Raw genomic sequence first — 19,291 nt, forward strand, 5'->3', positions numbered from 1 at the left:
ACTTTGCATTGCTGAACTCTGTCATACTTGCTGTTTATTTTATGTATTTTAGACTATGGAAACAACGTTACACAAAAAGCAAATTCAAGCGATAGTCTTATTTGAGTTCCAAATGGGTCATAAAGCAGCAGAGACAACTTGCAACATCTACATCGCATTCGGCCCAGAAGCTGCCAATGAACGTCCTGCAGCACAGTGGCGGGTCAACAAGTTTTGCAAAGGAGACTAGAGCCTTGAAGATGAGAAGCCCAGTGCCTGGTCATCAGTAGTTGACCATGACCAACTGAGAGGATTACAGAAGCTGATCCTCTTGCAACTAACTACACGAGAAGTTGCCCAAGAGCTCAATGTCGACTATTCTATGGTCCATTCTGCATTTGAAACAAATTGGAAAGGTGACAAAGCTCAATAAGTGGGAGCCTCGTGAGCTGACCACAAATCAAAAAAATCGTCATTTTGAAGTGTTATCTTCTCTTATTCTACACAACATGAACCATAAAAATGCACTGAAGAGCAGATTTTATACAACAGTCAGCTCAGTGCCTGGACCAAGAAGCAGCTCCAAAATACTTCCCAAAGTCAAACCTACACCAGAAAAATTCATGGTCATTGTCTGGTGGTCTGCTACCCATCTGATTCACTACAGCTTTCTGAATCCCGGCAAAGCCATTACATCTAAGAAATATGCCTAGCAAACTGATGAGATGCACCGAAAACTGCGATGCCTGCAGCCAGCAATGGTCAACAGAAAGAGTCTGATTCTTCGTGACAACACCTGACTGGACATCACACAACCAATGCTTCAAAAGTTGAACGAACTGGGCTATGAAGTTTTGCCTCATCTGTCATATTCATCTGACCTTTCACCAACTGACTACCACTTTTTCAAGCATCTCAACAATTTTTTGCAGGGAAAATGCTTCCATAACCAGCAGTACACAGAAAATGCTTTCCAAGAGTTCACCGAATCCCAAACACAGATTTTTATGCTACAGGAATATACAAACTTGTTTCTCATTGGCAAAAATGTGTTGATTGTAATAGTTCCGACTTAGATTAATAAAGATGTGTTTGAGCCTAGTTATGATTTAAAATTCAGGATCCAAAACTGAAATTACTTTTGCACCAATCTAATATCTGTTTTAATAAGTACTGTAAATCACAATCACATGCTTGGTAATTCAATTGTTATAACTAAATATCCCAGGTCTATTTTGGCCCAGCATTTTATTTATCAGACTCCAACCACATTTTTGAGATCAATATTTACATTATAAATATACAGAACTAGCTTAAGACAGTATACAAAAGTAAATCTGAACAATTAGAGTATGGCTAGGAAGTATCCACAAAAAATAAAATGAGACAGTTTGAGTACCAAGAAAATTTGAGTCTCAAAATTCTACTTTTCTTCAATAAGTATTATAATTAGGAAAAAACTGAGTATTCCTTGTTAAATAAAAGAGTACTAAAGTTAACTGATACATAACATGTGACTATGTCTTTCACAGATACTAAAAATAAATGAATATTAGCAATTCAAATCCAACAATATACTCTTAAAAAGATAATATATCACATTCAACTCAAAAACAAGGATGTACAACACTGGAAAAGCAATCCAAAATCTACACTGACAAAAAAATTAGAGGAAAAAAAACACACACTATAAATAAACATGGAAAACACACTTGACAAAAATCAAATACCCATTCATGACAAAAAGCCTAAGTATATTAAGAACAGAAGAGAATTTCAAAACTCAAGTTGAAGGTACCTACGAAACACCCACAGCTAACATAATAAAAGACTGAATGCCTTCATCCTAAGGCCGTAAGCAAGGCCAAGATACCTACTCTCCGCAATTACACACAACATTGTGCTAGATCTGCTATCCTCTGCCATTAGTCAAAAAACAAGAAATGAAAGGTATAGTTATAAAGAAAATTATCTCCCAGAAATCAAATGCTTTTATTTGTAAGAGACATAAAAAAGAATCTTAAGTATGCAGAAAAGAAAAAAAGTCATTTGTAATAATGTGTAGATTTAGCAAAGTCTTAAATATATAAAAATGAGTAATATATTTATATCCTGGGAGTAAACAGTTAAAATATGTAAAAAAAAAAATAGTATCAGGAAAGTTAAAGACTGGGAGAAAATATTTTGCAAACCACATATCTGACAAATGACTGTGCTGTGCTTAGTCACTCAGTCATATCTGACCATGACCCCACAGACTACAGCCCACCAGGCTCCTCTGTCCATGAGGATTCTCCAGGCAAGAATACTGGAGTGGGTTGCCATGCCCTCGGTCCAGGGAATCTTCCCAACCCAGGAAACAAAGTCAGGTCTCCTGCCCTGCAGGCAGATTCTTTACTGTCTGAGCCACCAGGGAAGCCCAAATGACTAGCATTCAGCATATATAAAGAATTCTCAAAATTCAACGAGTAAAAACCAAACAAGCAAGCAACCCAATTAGAAAATGGGCAAAATACATGAACAGACATGTCATGGAAGAAGATATACAGAAGGCAAAGAAGCACAAGAAAAGAAGTTCAATATCATGAGCCATTAGGGAAATACAAATTAAAAAAATAAAATGAGAGGTAGTACACACCTATCAGAAAGGCTGGAATAAAAAATAGTGACATTAACACAAACAGGTGAAGAGGTGGATAAACTAGATTGCTCATGCATTGCTGATAGTATAAAATGAAACAGAGACTAGCAAAAAAGTACAGTTTTTTAGAAAAGTAAACATGTACTTACAGTATAATCCAGCAATTGCACTCTTAGGCATTTATACCAGAGAAATGAAAACTTATGTTCATACAAACACCAGCACATAAATGTTCATAGAAGCTTTATTCAAATAAAACTGGAAACAACTCAGATGTCCTTTAATGAGTGAAGGGTTAAATAAAATGCGGTATATCCATGCCATGGAACACTTACTCAGCAATAAAAAGGTGCAAACTATTACTGATATATGCCAACAACTTGGATGAATCTCAAGAAAATTATGCTGAGTGGAAAAACAGCCAATTCCAAAGGTTACATACTGCATGAATCCATTTATATAACATTTTTGAAATGACAAATTATAGAGATGGGGAACAGACTTGTGGTTTGCAGAGGCTAGGGAGAGGGTGAAATTTGGAAATGTATTTGTTTACATAAAAGTAGCACAATGGATCCTTACAATTGAACTGTTCTACATCTTCACTGCAATGGTCACAAAGACCCACACATGATAAAACTGCATTAAACTACATACACACAAACAAATGAGTGCATACAAAACTGGTGAAACCTAAATAAGATCCATAGGTTGTGTCAATATTGACTTCCTGGTAGTGATATTTATGCTACTACAGTTATGCAACACCTTACCAATGGGAGAAAACGGGCAAAGGGTACATAGGATCTCTCTGTGTTATTTCCTAACAATTGCAGTCATATCATAATCATCTCAATTGAAAAAAAAATTTGTAAATAACAGCATTTACAATAACATCAAAAATACATAATAATTAAAGTATGCAAAAGTCCTGTCCACTGAAAACCAAAATAACATCACTGAGAGAAATTAAAAACTTAAGTAAACGGTAAGAGAAACTGTTTATCAATGAGAAGATTCTGTATCATTAAAATGGCAATTTTAATGCCCCCAAACCTACAGATTCAATGCAATTCCAGTAAGAATTATAGAGGCTTTTTAAGAATGGAAATTGACAAGCTGATTCTAAAATTTACATGGAAATATAAAGAACCTAAATTAACTAAAGCAATTTTTTTAAAAAAGACCACAGTTAAAACATCTGATCTATTTCAAAACTACTGTATTGAAGACATATGGTATTAGTATAAATATAGATCAATTAAACAAAATAAATTCCAGAAATAAATAGGCTTACACAAATATAGTCATCTGATTTTTTACAAAGATGCCAGGATAATTCAAAGGAAAAAAGATTCTTTTTAAGAAATGATGCTGGATCAACTGAATACCACCATGTGAAAAAATGAACATCAACTTTTATCTCACACTATATACAAAAATTAACTTGAAATGGATCACAGACCTACATGCAACAGTTAAAACTATACAATCTCTAGAAGAAAATCTATAGACAAAAACCTAGGACACAAAACATATGAATCATAAAAGAAAAATCAATTCTTTAAAGGTATAAAACTTTTGCTCTTATAAAGCACTCTACAAACACAAAAAAGCAAACCACAGGAGAAATTATTTGCAGCACAGTTGACAAAGGACTCTGATCTAAAATATATAAAGTACCCTGAGAATTCAATAAGAAGACAATTATTAAAAGGGAAGGCAAGAGTTGAACAGACATTTCACAATAAAAAGACGTAACTGGTGAAAGGCTTATCATATGATGATGATGACAACATCATACATCATTAGTCATGAGAGAAAAGCAAGGTAAAACACCAGTGAGATACCCTATATCAGAATGACTAAAATTCTGTGTAACTCTTACAGGGTGAAAGACAGTGGTATCTTTTCAGGAGCAGTTTTTTTTACTAGCGTATAAACTTTGACCATAATTGTTTCATAGGAAATCATTTTAACTGCTTTAAAATCATTCATTTTCAGCTATGATTCTAAGAATAGAATTAATATATAAAACATGACTAAAATTTTAAAGACTAACAAGACCATGTGTTTGCAAATATATAAAGTAATTAAACTTCTCACACACTATTGGTGGAACAGTAAAATGGAATAGTCACTTTGGAAAACAGTTTTCAGTTTCTCAAAAAGCTAAACACCCACCTATTAAGTCACCTGTGAGGAAGTGTTAACACTGAGTTAACACTGTTTATTCTCTGTATGTCTCCAAGGGAATCATCACTGTCCCATGGCCAAAGCTTGGGAATGGAGTCTTTAGAGAGCTTTCTCTATGTTAGGTATTGATGATTCTGTTACATACTCCTACAACAATGGACCTTACCCACTAGCTGGGCCAACCGCTTTGCAGAAATATCATGACTGACAATGTGAACCCAAGTTTCACCTGCTGCAGCTGGTTGCCTATCAGGATATACCTATGTGACCAGATCCCCATAAAAGTCTCAGATCCCAAGACTCAAATGAGCTTCCCTGGACAGAAATATTCCACACATACTCCTGTGTTTCACTGCCAGAGAGAAAGCATGGCCTGTGTGCTCAACAAGGCAAGAGCAGGAGGCCTATGTCGTTACTCCCTAACCACCAATACATTTATCTTTCCCTCTGCTTACGCTGTACTCCTTGTGGTAATAAATCTTAGCCATTACTGTAAACTGCTTTTGAGAGTCCTCTCAAAATCAAAGAAATCATCACCTTAATCATCCCAAACCTAGGTATTTACCCTCCCCCCAAAAACAAAAAAGTGTACCCACACACAGACTAGTACACAAATGTTCATAGTGGTTTTATTTGCAATGGTTGGAAACTGGAAACAACACCAAAATGCCCATCAACAAATGAGTGAATTAACAAATCAGGATATATACAAACAATGGGATACTAATCAGGAAAAGGAAAAAAAAAAAAGGAAAAACTATTAATATATACAAAAACATCAACAGAACTCAAAATCATTATGCTGAGGGAAAGAAGCCAGATACAAGAGTATACCCAGTATGATCACAGTTACATGAAATTCTAAAAAATGAAAACTAATCTATAATGACAGAAAGCATATCTGCGGTTGCATAGATTTAAGGCTGTAACCGGGGGCGGGGGCGGAGGAGTGGGGGTGGGTGGAATGCAGCAGACAATAAGGAAAGCCTTAGGGATGATGGAAAGTTTCTAAACCATGACTGTGTTTTTCAACACTCCCAGTTTCAGGTTCTGCCATTGAAGAACCTGATTTAAGATAAATACATTTGATAGCAGGAATTTGAGGATGTTTCCTGTGTCATGGATTTGACTTCTCTTATAAGAAAGTGAAGTCATTAGCTGGAGAGCAGAACTTATCACAAGTTTGAGGAGAATGGCAAAGGACTGAAAAAGACACAGGAAAAATGGAAGAACTATTTGACCAGAAAAAATAAGAAAATAATCTGCCTATGGAAGGTTCCTTTGATGCTGGCAATCATGAAAGGGTACTGCTGTCCATAAACTCTCTTTCGTTTAACTCCCTTTGGCAGGAGGTGCTCACCTGCAGGGAAAGACGGCTGCATTTGGACGGCTGAGGTTTGTTTTTTTTTGGGGGGGGGCGGGCCTGTGCTGGGTCTTTGCTGCTGTGAGGGCTTTTCTCTAGTTGTGGAGAGCGGGGCCTACTCCAGCTGTGGTGCACAGGCTTCTCACTGTGGCAGTTTCCCCTATTGCAGAGCAGGCTCTAGGCACGCGGGTTTAGCAGCTGTGGCACATGGGCTCAGTAGAGCACAGGCTCAGTGGTTAGGGCACATGGGCTTAGCTGCTCTGCAGCAAGTGAGATCTTTCTGGACCAGGGCTTAAACCCATGTCTCCTGCACTGGCAGGCAGATTCTTTATCACTGAGCACGAGAGACACTCCAGCACTTGTCAGATAAATCCAACAAATGTACAAATGAGGAAAACGAAGATGTGGTAGTCAGAATAATGGCCTCCAAAAACATCTCCCCCCAATCCCCAGATCCTGTGAGTACATTACCTTATATGGTAAAAGGGAGCCTGCAGATGTGGTTAAGAATTCTGAGATGGGGGTAGTTATCATGGATTATTGAGGGAGGTTCAATGTAATCCCAAGTGAAAGTCGCTCAGTTGTGTCCAACTCTCTGCAACCCCATGGACTGTATAGGGGTTCTCCAGGCCAGAATACTGGAGTGGGTAGCCTTTCCCTTCTCCAGGGTATCTTCCCAACCCAAGGACTAAACCCAGGTCTCCCACATTGCAGGCGCATTCTTTACCAGCTGAGCCACCAGGGAAGCCCGTGCAATCCCAACGGTTTATATAAATGGGAGAGGGTGGCAAGACAGTTGGAAAAATAAATATCACCACAGGAAAGGTTCAGAGTAGTGTAGCATGAGAAGACTCAACCAACAATTACTGGCTGTGAAGATGGAAGGACACAGAACTCGAGGAATGCAGGCTCTAGAAGCTGGAAAAGGCAAGGAAAGGAATTCTCTCCTAAAGCCTCCAGAAAGAGTACAGTCTTACCAACACTTTGATGGTAGCCTAGTGAGACCACCCACCTGAGACTTCAGACTTCCAGAACTGTAAGATAATTTGTGCTGTTTTAAGCCAAGTATAAAATAAAAGGTTTGTTATAGCAGCTATAAAGAACTAATACAGTAGATTAAGCAAGAGTTTTTCTAAAAATACTGTGGAATCTATACCAGATACGGAGAGTAATGAAGACGATGGCTAATGGAGAAATAGAGGGGCCAATGAGAGCAATAAAGAAGATGAATCAGTATAGCTGAATAGCACTTAAAAAGTAATTTTTATAAAAAGAGGTGGATGAAAAAATAGTCCAGAAATAGTAACAGAGGACAGAGACTACCACCACCACTTTATACACTCACCATGAACAGGAAATGCTTCCTACTCATCTTTGCATCCCAAATACCCAGCACAAGGTCTGCACAGAGTCAGTAATTAAAGTCTAAGGAGTAACTGAATGAAGCTTTTTTTAATATCATTCTTATCACAAGCTGCTCCTAAAAAGTAGATAGAAAACCTAAAGGCCAACAGAAGAAAGGTAAATTATTAAGGAAACAAAGCTAGTCAGAGACAGAACTGAAACAGAAGAAAGACTTTGACTTTTTATCTCTTCCTAGATATCACATGCCACCACTTTTAGGAAAATCAACAAATGAAACCTTAAAAAGGACTCTAAAAGACTTTCAATATTCCTATATTCAGACTCTGCACATAGCACCAAAAAGTAGAAAAGGGGTAGAGACTGTAAACCTGAATGACTGTGTATAAATATTTGTTAAAGGTTTCCATGCATCAAGATAGTAAGAATACTCTCCACTTACTTCCCTCTTCTGTCCCCAAAACAGATGTAGTAAGATGTGATACAGTGAACATATATTATTTATCTGCCCACGCAGTAACATTTTCCTTAGGGCAACCACATTCCACATAGGCTGTTCATCAGGGTGCTCACCCACCATCCATTACAAAAGTAACTCAGAATCTAACCAATCAAAGCACCCCATTTTCAAGATCAAAGTGAATAAGGCAGGTCAATTAAAAACCCTATCCGAGATTTTCTGCCACAATTAGTGGAAGAAACTGCCTTTTGCCTAAAGAAAATAAAGTTGGAGCTGCCAGCAGCCTTAGGCCTCAGCCACAGGCAATAAATCCACGCTCAGAGGAAAAGAGAAGCAAGAAGATTCGATGATATTATTATAATCCCTGGGTCCAAAGGATCAATTTCATCCCCCATGCTTTTATTTTTGATTTACTACTTCAAAGTAGATTTCTTCCAGCTAGAGAAGCAAGAACACTCATTAAAAAGGTCAGGAAACAACTGTCTATAGAACGTAAATATGCTATACAACCCAAGCTAAGTGACTGTTTCTATAACCAAAAGTAGAGCTCCTCAGAAATCACAGTTAGAATTTCTCTCTTCTGCCTGTCCATTAGAAAAGAGACTCTTTTATAGAAAGTGAAATGCTTAAGAAAAAACTAGGTGGATTTTATAGAGAAGATGTCTGCATTAAGTAGGAAAACGGATCCTTGATCTCTTAAGGTACCACCAAGTTCAAATATTCTCTATTACCTTTTCTTCTGTACAGCCACCAACAGCCAAAAGAAGTTCAGAACAATATGCACGCACCAATACACTCTCTAACTCACAATGCGTGCACAGGTGTATGACAAAGTTGAAACCAAGTCCCAACTCACAAGCCAATTTCAGTCAGTTTCCAGTGCATGTGGTCAGAATGAAAAAGAGAAGAGAAACAGATATCCTCCCCCAGTGGACTGATCAAAGATAACAGGAATAAATAATAAATAATTTTCAAATTCCCAAATAATAATTTGCAGGTCACCAATCAAAAATGCCCAAAAGATAAAATTAAACAGTGTGATCAAATGATAAGGGGCTTTAAATATTACTTTAGTGCACAGAAATGATTATACACATATCTTATTATTTTTATTGAAATAGTTGATGTACAACATTATATAAGTTTCAGGTGAACAACAGTGATTCAGAATTTTTAAATGTTATATTCCATTTACAGTTATAAAATATTGGCTGTATTCCCTGTGGTGTATTATATATCCTTATAGCTTATCTATTTTATACATAGTAGTTTGTACCTCTTACCTTTCTAGCTTTTGTATTTTTATTCAAATTACTGTATGAAAAAGTCCTTATTCCTTTTAAATTACTAACAGTTTTACCTTGCTTCTTGTCTTTACTTTTGATTTGCTCTTCTGTTTTCTTTTCAACTTCTTCTTATTTAAAATTTTCTTATTCCTAAAAATTAAAAAAAAATGGAACAAAAGAATGATGAAAGTTCATATTTAGAATATATAAAGCTATTAAAAACAGGTACTCCCAAAATTACAAAACAATATATACTCTAGGTGTACATACAAGATACTAACACACAACAGAGCTATTGACAAGACAGCACAATACTGGACAGCTAAGAAATATACATTGTATTTTAAAGTGTGAATTCTGAACATACTTTTCTAAAATTAAAAAATGTAATAAGGCATCAAATGAAACTGTTAACACTTTATTCCACAGCAGGGATGCTAATAAATATTAGTTATGTTTCCTTCTCAGAAAAATCTGCTCTTTGTTAATAGTGAGGACTACAATGCAATAAAGCTCAGGAGTTCATTTTTACTAAATTACTCTAAGGAAACCCCAACTCATACACTCCTCATATGCAGCAGCCAGTTTTTCATTACCTCACAGCCCTAAGATCAAATTATCCTTTAAGCAATAGAAAGTCCCTTAATGACTTTGAGGGGGAAAAAAATCTTTAATGTGGCAAAGAATAAGAATTACAGTGGGAGAAATAAGAATCAAGGAACATGTTTTATTTTCATCTCATTTAATATTTTTCATGTCTACCATGTCGAAGTGCACACTGCCAGGTACTAAAGACCAGATGAAAAAGACAGTTCTCGTCCTCAAGGAACTCTGAGACTTGAGTGAAAATCATAGTTGAATGATCCAACAGAAGGCTGCTACTGCTATAACAGAGACAAAAGATGAAGAGGAGGAGGAGATGAGGAGGAGATCCTAGATACTACAGAGGTCCGTCCTTAACACTTGGTAACTAACGCAGTGGAAGCTATGACCAAAACAAAAACTGCAAGGCTAGGTCACTTGGAGGTAGGAATGTCATTCACAAAACAGGGAAATCAAGGGGAAGAATTAGTTTGCAAAAAAAAAAAATAAGTTTGCTTTTGAAACGTTTGAATTCAAGATACTAAAATGTCAACAAAATACACATGAACAAGCATATGAAAACTTCACGCTTCAGCTTCATACTTTAACCACAAAATCTTATTACATATAAATAGTTCTTAAATCTATCTACATCAGCTCTTTGCATTTGCATCAGGAATTTATGCAAATCTGTATCTCATATAGGAATTCAATCAACTTAAAAAAAACAAACAAACAACAAAAAAAAATGAATAGGTAATTCTGCCACTACAAACTCTATCAATATGTTCTGTTCTCTTCCATAAAGACCAAAAGCACTGACCTGATTTAAAAGATTCTCTACCAAGAGCTGACTCACCTCATTTTGTATCCTTTTCCAACTTGTTCATCACATTCCAGCCACAAGGACTATTCTTTCAGCTGTTTGAATCTGCTAGGCTCCTTAGGGCTCTCATGAAGTCTTCCTGGAATTTTATCCCACCTCTCTTGCTAACTAACTCCTGTTCATCTCTGAGGCCCCAGTGTAAGTGACACTTACTCAGAAATGTCCCAGACTGGGCTAGTTTCCCTAACACGGATTTTCATTTCATCTTACACGTGTATCTCATCACATAACCTACAACTGCAATTATGCTTAGAGTTGTCTCTTTAGCACTGCTGCTGCTGCTAAGTCGCTTCAGTCGTGTCCGACTCTGTGCGACCCCACAGACGGCAGCCCACCAGGCTCCCCCATCCCTGGGATTCTCCAGGCAAGAACACTGTAGTGGGCTGCCATTTCCTTCTCCAATGCATGAAAGTGAAAAGTGAAAGGGAAGCCACTCAGTCGTGTCCAACTCTTAGCGACCCCACGGACTGCAGCCCACCAGGCTCCCCCATCCCTGGGATTCTCCAGGCAAGAACACTGTAGTGGGCTGCCATTTCCTTCTCCAATGCATGAAAGTGAAAAGTGAAAGTGAAGCCGCTCAGTCATGTCCAACTCTTAGCGACCCCATGGACTGCAGTCCACCAGGCGCCTCCGTCCGTGGGATCTTCCAGGCGAGAGCACTGGAGTGGGGCACCATTGCCTTCTCCATACTTTAGTGCTGCACTCGCACCAAGAAGTAAGCTTCAAGAGTTCAGAAGCCACATCGTTCTTGCTCTCTGCTTCAACCTCTTTGCTCAGAAAAGTGTCTCAGATAAAGCACTCAAACTACTTTGAGGGAAAGTGGGAGGAAGGAGAGAGGCCAGGGAGAAAAGAATTTCAGAGCTATAGCTACCAGCCTTAGAGTAAAATAAGGGGAGGGTCAAGGATGGATTCATCAATATGCCAATACATTTAAAGGATATCTAGCCAGAAACATCCTTTAAGGAATTATCCGTGGGATTATTTTCCTCAGATTTTCATGCAAAGGTAGTAATGGAAATCATGTATGCACATGGGATTTCCCCACCACAGTATGCTACAAAAGACAAGAGAAAGAGAGTAACAGTATCAAGCGCTACACATGGATAGATATACCTGCTCACACAATCTACTCGGCTATGAGCAAAAAATATCTATTTCAACACTTTCCCTCTTAGCACCTGCATCAGTCTCTGACACATCATAGATGTTCAAGAAATACCAGACGAATAAACAGGGTGATGAAAAGTAATGAGTATTTTTCATGTATGGTTTAGAAAATCAACTTTCCTTTATACTCAAGTTTATGTAAGTGAAATCAGTTATTTGATCAAAAGAAATAAGTAAATACTAAAAGGTTAACCCCTTCTATACAGTTTAGAAAAGCATCAAGGTTCATTCAAAAACCAATCATCAGAGAAACAGAATAAATATATATACGTGTGTGTGTGTGTGCGCGCGAGTGTGTAAGTCGCTCAGTCGTGTCCAACTCTTTGCGACCCCACGGACTGTAGCCTACCAGGCTCCTCCAACTATGGGATTTCCCAGGCAAGAGTACTGAAGTGGTTTGCCATTTCCTTCTACAGAGGATCTTCCCCATCCAGGGATCGAACCTGGGTCTCCCAGGTAGGCAGACGTTTTACCATCTGAGCCACCAGGAAGTCACTATATATATATATATATATATATATATATATACACATATATATATATCTCCAAATTAAAATGGATTTCCTGGAGCCTACTTATCATGGACTTAAATTTTTCAAAGCATACACCAACACTTTTGTCTGTTTTGTATAATGGACTTTCTTAAAATTCAAATGACTTTGAATGTATTCCTAAAATATTTTTATGCATTTGGCATCTAATTAGTTATAACAATTTTAATGAATCTGGACCCACCAATTTTGAATATACACATCATCTGACGCTTTCCCCAAGTCCCCACAAATTGGTGTTTTTTGTTGATGTGGCTTGTTTTAGAAGTAGATTATTGTCCAAAAAACCTAGTAAAAAGCCAAAAATTATAGGCAGGAAATCTGTGTTCAACTTAGAAAATAAAAGTGCCATTTACTAGTAATACAACATCCTACTATATGACTGCATTTCAGAACTAAGCTTAAACTTTTCATGGTATCTAACGATGGATAGACAAAAGAAAAACTCTAGAAAAAAGCCTTACACATTAACATTGCACCATGGAATTTTTGATGATTTAGGACTTTAAATCTTAAATCAATAGGAGCTTAATGAAGAATGTCTGGAATTGGTACTGTAAGATTTTTAGTCTTCTTACAAAAAGAACCTCAGACCCATGAGATTTGGAAGAATTATGGGTGGTAATGAAAGGCAAAGGTTATTAACATGCTTTAAATATTTATTTTAAAATATTTACTTTAAAGATTCCAAAGAAAAAATTCTCTTAATAGCTACCAGTTCAGTGAAACTAAATACTTCTGCAACAAGAACAAATAAATCTTGCAAGTTGTTCCATGTTACATATCATTAGTTTCTATATCCATTTAACACTAAGTCTATTTTCTAACAAAACAAAAATCAGCCATAATTTTATTTATAACTTCCTCTAAATCTGTTTCTCTCTTTGCAAAATAAAAGGTTGAAGGAGATTATCTCTGAAGTTCTTTCTAACTCTAAAATGCTAGTATTTAAATAAGTCAAAATTCAAAGAACATATGGAATAAGAGGGTTTCAATCATTTGTTCGATTTCCCTTAGAAATGAGAAATGAAAAATTCCCAAGTCTATGGTCTGAAACATGAATAAGCACATTTTTTTGGTAAAGGGCCAGACAGCAAATATTTTATGTTTTGTGGGCCATAAGATCTCTGTTACAACTGCTCATCCTCCACTAACATGAGCAGTCATAGGCAACACAGGGACAGATCAGGGCGGTCATGGTGCTGGTGGTAAAGAACCTGCCTGCCAACGCAGGAGACACCGGAGACACAGGTTCCATCCCTGGGTCAGGAAGATCCCCTGGAGGAGAAGATGGCAACCCAGTCCAGTATTCTGGCCTGGGAAATCCCATGAACAGAGGAGCCTGGTGGGCTACAGTTCATGGGGTCACAAAGAGTGACCTGACTTAGCGACTGAGCATTACAATCTGACTGTGATTTCTGAATACTGAAATTTGAATTTCATACAATTTTCATGGGTCACAAGACATGTTTCCCCTTTGACTGACTGACTGATGTGTATCTGTTCATTTTAAAAATGTAAAAACCAGTCTTAGCTCACAAGGCGTACCAGAAAAGGAACTGAGCTGCATTTGGTCTGTGGCCCATAGTTTGTTGACCCTGGCCTAGCGTATATTTTGATAAACAGGCTCATATCAGGAGAAAAAATATAACTATTAGTATGCAACACAGATAAAACTATTCAAAACATCACTATGTTTATAGAAATAAGCACTCTGGAAATTATCTGCCTTTTCTTTCTGCAAAGATAAACTCATGACTTCCACTTCTATTTTACCAAAGAAAGATACTAAAGGAGCAAGTCATCGCTTTTCCTTCAAAAACTGGACTAATACAAGAAAGGTCTGGAAGCAACAGGGGAACCAGATGAATCCAGATATGGACGAGCACTTCCCAGAAGAGCTGAGATCACTGGCATCTTCCTGCATGAGGGCATCTGCAGACTGGGTATAAGTGAGGACTGAGTTCACTAAAGGAAACCAAAACTATGGTGCCTTAGATGTCTGCCTGGGCTGGGATGACAGACTGGAATCGAGAAAAGCTCCAAATACATAACCAGGACATCTGAGAGTACATCTGCTTAGTGATGGTGCACTCAAGAAAGAAATGAGGGGGCTGAGCCAAAAGGGTAGGGTCAATATCCCACCGCTACCTAGTTTCAGAAGGCAGACTCTCAGCAGCTGGAGGAATCTACTCAATCTCTGATTTGGACTGAGGTAGCCAATACCTCACCCTATCTGTCTTACACAATAAAAAACAAACCTTATCATCTGAAATAAATGCACTGTTCTTTTACACAAAATGTTAGATATAAAATAAACATATTAACAGACATCCAAGGAAGCAAAATAACGGGACAGTCAAGAGAAAAACAGACAGTCAGGTAGACTCAAGATAACCCAGACACTGGGAAGCAAGGACTTGACCTAGATGCAAAGATGAACAAAATGGATGAAATGATGTAATTTTCAACATTTAAAGAAAAAGCCAAGTGGATTTCCTGGAACAGAAAAATCAATACCCGAAATTAAGAACTTGTCAGAAGATTCTAAGAGCAGAACAGAGCAGAAGAAAAGAGAAATCACTGACTTGCACACAAGCCAAGAAAAAAATATCATCCAAACTCAAGCACAGAGAAAAGACTGTGATAAACCAAAGAATATGAAACATGTGAGACGGAGCCAAACTGTCTCATATTCATGTATCTGCAATCTCAGACAAAGAGACAAAATAAAGAATGGAGCAAAAGCAATATGTGAGGAAACAATTGATGATGCTCTTACAAAAGTAAGGAAAGAAATCAACCTAGAGATTCAAGAAATTCGGGAAATTCTAAGGAGAAAACACAAAAAGAAAAACACACCTAGACATACCAAATGCTTGGCACAGTCAAACCGATGAGATAAAGGATATAGAGAAAATGTTAACAGTAGCCAGAGGGGGGAGGAAAAAAAACATTTGAAGACTGACAGCTTCCATTTTTTGTGTGCTGAAAAGTGCTGGGGGGTGGGGGGAGGATGGGAGGGTTAGCAACCTAGAATTATATATCTATCAAATATATCCTTTAAAAATGAACACAAAAATAGGGCTTATCTCTAGCGGTCCAGGGGTTAAGAATCCACTTTGCAATGCAGGGCACACAGGTCTGATCCCTTGTCCTGAAAAATCCCACATGCCATGAAGCAACTAAATCTGAGTCCCACAAATACTAACCAAGGCTCTAGAGCCCCAAGAGCCACACTTACTGAACCCGTGTGGCCCTACTGAAGCCCATGTGCTCTGGATCCTGTGCGCCACAACAAGAGAAGCTCCCGCACAGCAACTAGAGAATAGCCCCTGTTTGCTGCATTTAGAAAAAAGACAGCAATGAAGACCCAGCACAGCCAATAAATAAATATTTTTTATAATGAAGAAAAAATAAGAGATGATTTCACATCCACAGAAGCTGACATAATTTCCCATCAATACACCAATACTCTTAAGAAGTATGAAAGAAAAGACTTCCTTTAAAAATTGCAACATCAAAATTTTAAATAAAAGGACACAGTCTAAAAGTAAAAGGATTGCAGAAGATATATCCTGCACACACCCACTGGCCTCTCCAAAAAAGCTGGTGTGGCTATATACTTGATGAAGTAATTTTTAAGGCTAGAAGTGCTATCAGAGATGAGCAGAACATTTCGCAATGCTGAAAGGGTCCATTCAGTAGGAGGACACAAAAATCCTAAATGTGAATGTGTATAACAGCAACAGCATAGCTACAACATATAGAAAGCAAAACTGAGAGAAGGTAAAAGAAGAAAAGACAAATCCACAGTCACAAGATCAGAATTTACCGTCTCTAAGTAACTGACAGAACAAGTAGAGGACAAAACAGGATGCAAGCAGGAAGATGTAAAACCATGACTAATCAACCTGACCTAATTAGCAGACATAGAAAATCACATCCAACAACTGCAGAGTGCGTATCCTTTTTTAAGGCCGATAGCCTATTTTCCAAAACAGATGGTATGCTGGGCCACAGACCAAGCCTCAACAAATTTTTAAGGACAATGGTCACAAAAAAATTAAACTGTAAACGAACAACAGAAAACTATGAAATTCTCAAATATTTGGAAATCTAAAAAAACAGATTTCTAAATAACCTACGGATCAAAGAGCTATAATGGAGACCTTACAATGGAAATTAGAAAATATCTTCAATGGAATAAAAATTAAACATGACATATCAAAACTTGGGGAATGTCACTAAAGCAGGACTTAGAGGAAACACATAGTTTTTTGCATACAAATGCATTCGATGAAAAAAGAAACTCTGAAAGTATAGGCTTACAACTTAAGAAACTAGAAAGAAGAGAGCCAACTTAGTGTAAAGAATGTAGAAGGAGAGAAATTAAAATAAGAGCAGATATCAGTGAAACAGAAAGAGGAAATCAAGGAGTCAAAACTGGTTCTCTGAATAGATTAATAAATCTAATAAACTTCTAGCAAGATTGGTCAGGAAAAAATAAAACCACAAATTACCAACAAGAGAAATAAATAAGGAAGGGGACATTACTACACACAGTGCCCCTAAATTTCACAACTTAGGTAAAAGGACAAAATAACTTCTCAACACTACCCAAGGGAAAAACACAGTGTCTGAGTGGTCTTATGTCTGTTAAAGAAACTGAATCCCTAGTCAAAACTTTCCCACGAAGAAAACTACACTCAAATGGCTTCAACAGTGAATTCCTCCAAACACTTACAGAATTCGCTGGTACAGTCTTGCAAATATCAGTCTCAGACTAATTCTTTCAGAGAATATGAAACAAAAAAAACATTTCCCAGCTCATCTTATGAGGCTAGCATAATTCTGATACCAAAGTCTGAAAAAGACACTTTGAAATAAGAAAATATCAGCCCAGTGTCTCCTACGAACATAAAAGCAAAAATACTACATAGCCAAAGAGTGGAAACAACGCAAATGTTCATCAGCTGATAAACAGACTCAACAGAATGTGGCACGTGCCTGTAACAGAATATTATTCGGCCATAAAAAAGAATGCAGTAGGAACATGCTACAGTCTGGGCAGACCTTGAAAACATTATGCTAAATGGAAAGAAGCAAGGGCCACAAAAGATTACAAGTGGTAGGATCCCATTTAGATGAATGTCCAGGTCCACAGCAACAGGAAGTTGATCACTCGGGTTGCCAGGGGCTGCAGGAAAGGTGATAGGGAATGACAACAAAAGGACACAGTTATTTGAGGGGTGAAGGAAAATGTTCCCGTTGCACAACTTTGTGAATATACTAAAAATAACTGAATTAAATACCTCAAAAAGTTCAATTTTATGGCATGTAAACTACATATCTCAATATAAAAATATGAGGAAAAAACGCCACTGACCTAAAGACAATTTCAGTGTCCATCAACATATAAAAAGGATAATAAGTAAAATGCCAAATTTATTATTTTTTAAGTTTCTCCTTATGCTGAATAAGGGAAATAAGGGAGAAATATGATCATTTCAACAGAAGCATTATTTTATAAAACTCAACAACTATTTGTGATGAAATGCTTCAGTAAACTAGGAAAAGAAGAGATGTTATTAATCTGATTATCAACAAAAACCCTACAGCTAACATTACACTTAACTATACTCAATAATGAAAACTTAAATACTTCCACAAAGTACAGGGGAAAAAAAATAAGAATTTACACTATTACCACTTCTACTTAATACTGTATTGGAAGTCAGTAAGTCAAGCAAAAGAAATAAAAGTCACAATGGTTGAAAAGCAAAGAGCAAAGCATTATTATTTGTAAAGAACATAACCATATTTATAGAAAATGTAAAATAATCCCACAAATAAAGAATTAATAAATGAACTATCAAGGTCAGTAAATATAAGACCAATTTTTAAAAAGCAACTAATTTATAAAACACCATGTGTAAATTGAAGCTTCTCTATAGAAGCCAGACTTATTTCTCCTGTGTAATTAATGTAATGATATTCTCATTGTGTTCATGCATCACTGAATAAATTAGGGCAGGACAGCAGTCTGATTACTAAGTAGACAACTTTTATTTACTTAACTTAGGCTGATAATTAGTAATAAGAACAGAGATTTTAATAGTTCAATTGGTCTAGGAGAGAAATGCAAAGAGATTTCCTATACAGCTTCAGTCTCTTGATTTTTATCTGCAAGTCTTTAGATCGGGATAGGAGTCTTTAGGTTGGGGGTCTTTAGGTTGGAGGTAGGGCTTCCCAGGTGGCATGCCTGCCAATGCAGAAGATGTAAAAGATGCAGGTTTAATCCCTGTGTCTGGAAGATCCCCTGCAGGAGGGCATAGCAACCCACTCCAGTATTCTTGCCTGGAGAACCTCATGGACAGAAGAGACTGGTGGGCTACAGCCCATAGGGTCACAGAGAGCTGGACATGTCTGAAGCGATTTAGCATGCAGGGATGGGAGGGGAAGGGCGGGGAGGGGTAAGGCTAGGCAGTGAGCAGAGCAGCATAAGAAAAGGAGAGACTGGGAGGAGAGAGTGAGGGGAAGAAAAGATTGAAAAATTATGACTTTATTAGACCATGCTTCATGAAAACTTATAATCTAGGCAAATGGAACCCAGGTGGGCAAGCAAAACTCGAGCCATGAACCAACTCCAAAACTTTCTGAAGATAATTCATTCATCCTAGGACTAAGAGAGCCACAGAAGGGTCATGAGTTAGCAGTGAGGCAACCAGGCACAAAGATACAAGGTACTATTAGTGAGAATTAGCAAAAAAAGACAATAGAAAGACAAACTTCAGAAGAAATTTTGAGACACATCT

General features: G+C 37.4%; 1 protein-coding gene across 22 annotated transcripts in view; it reads right to left on the reverse strand.

Annotated features, from left to right (window-relative positions):
• Window positions 1-19,291, reverse strand: part of MYCBP2 (MYC binding protein 2) — a 273,135-nt gene that overhangs the window by 228,655 nt on the left and 25,189 nt on the right. For all 22 annotated transcript variants that reach the window (XR_011259486.1, XR_011259485.1, XM_069601843.1 and 19 more), the window contains exon 2: window positions 9,362-9,437. Coding sequence is in view for 20 of the 22 variants with exons in the window: in XM_069601843.1 (XP_069457944.1) it covers window positions 9,362-9,437 (76 nt within the window). In the remaining 2 variants the exon portion in view is untranslated. The remainder of the gene's footprint in view (window positions 1-9,361; window positions 9,438-19,291) is intronic.

The sequence above is a fragment of the Ovis canadensis genome, chromosome 10, assembly GCF_042477335.2.
Source record: "Ovis canadensis isolate MfBH-ARS-UI-01 breed Bighorn chromosome 10, ARS-UI_OviCan_v2, whole genome shotgun sequence".
Taxonomy (NCBI): Eukaryota; Metazoa; Chordata; class Mammalia; order Artiodactyla; family Bovidae; genus Ovis; species Ovis canadensis.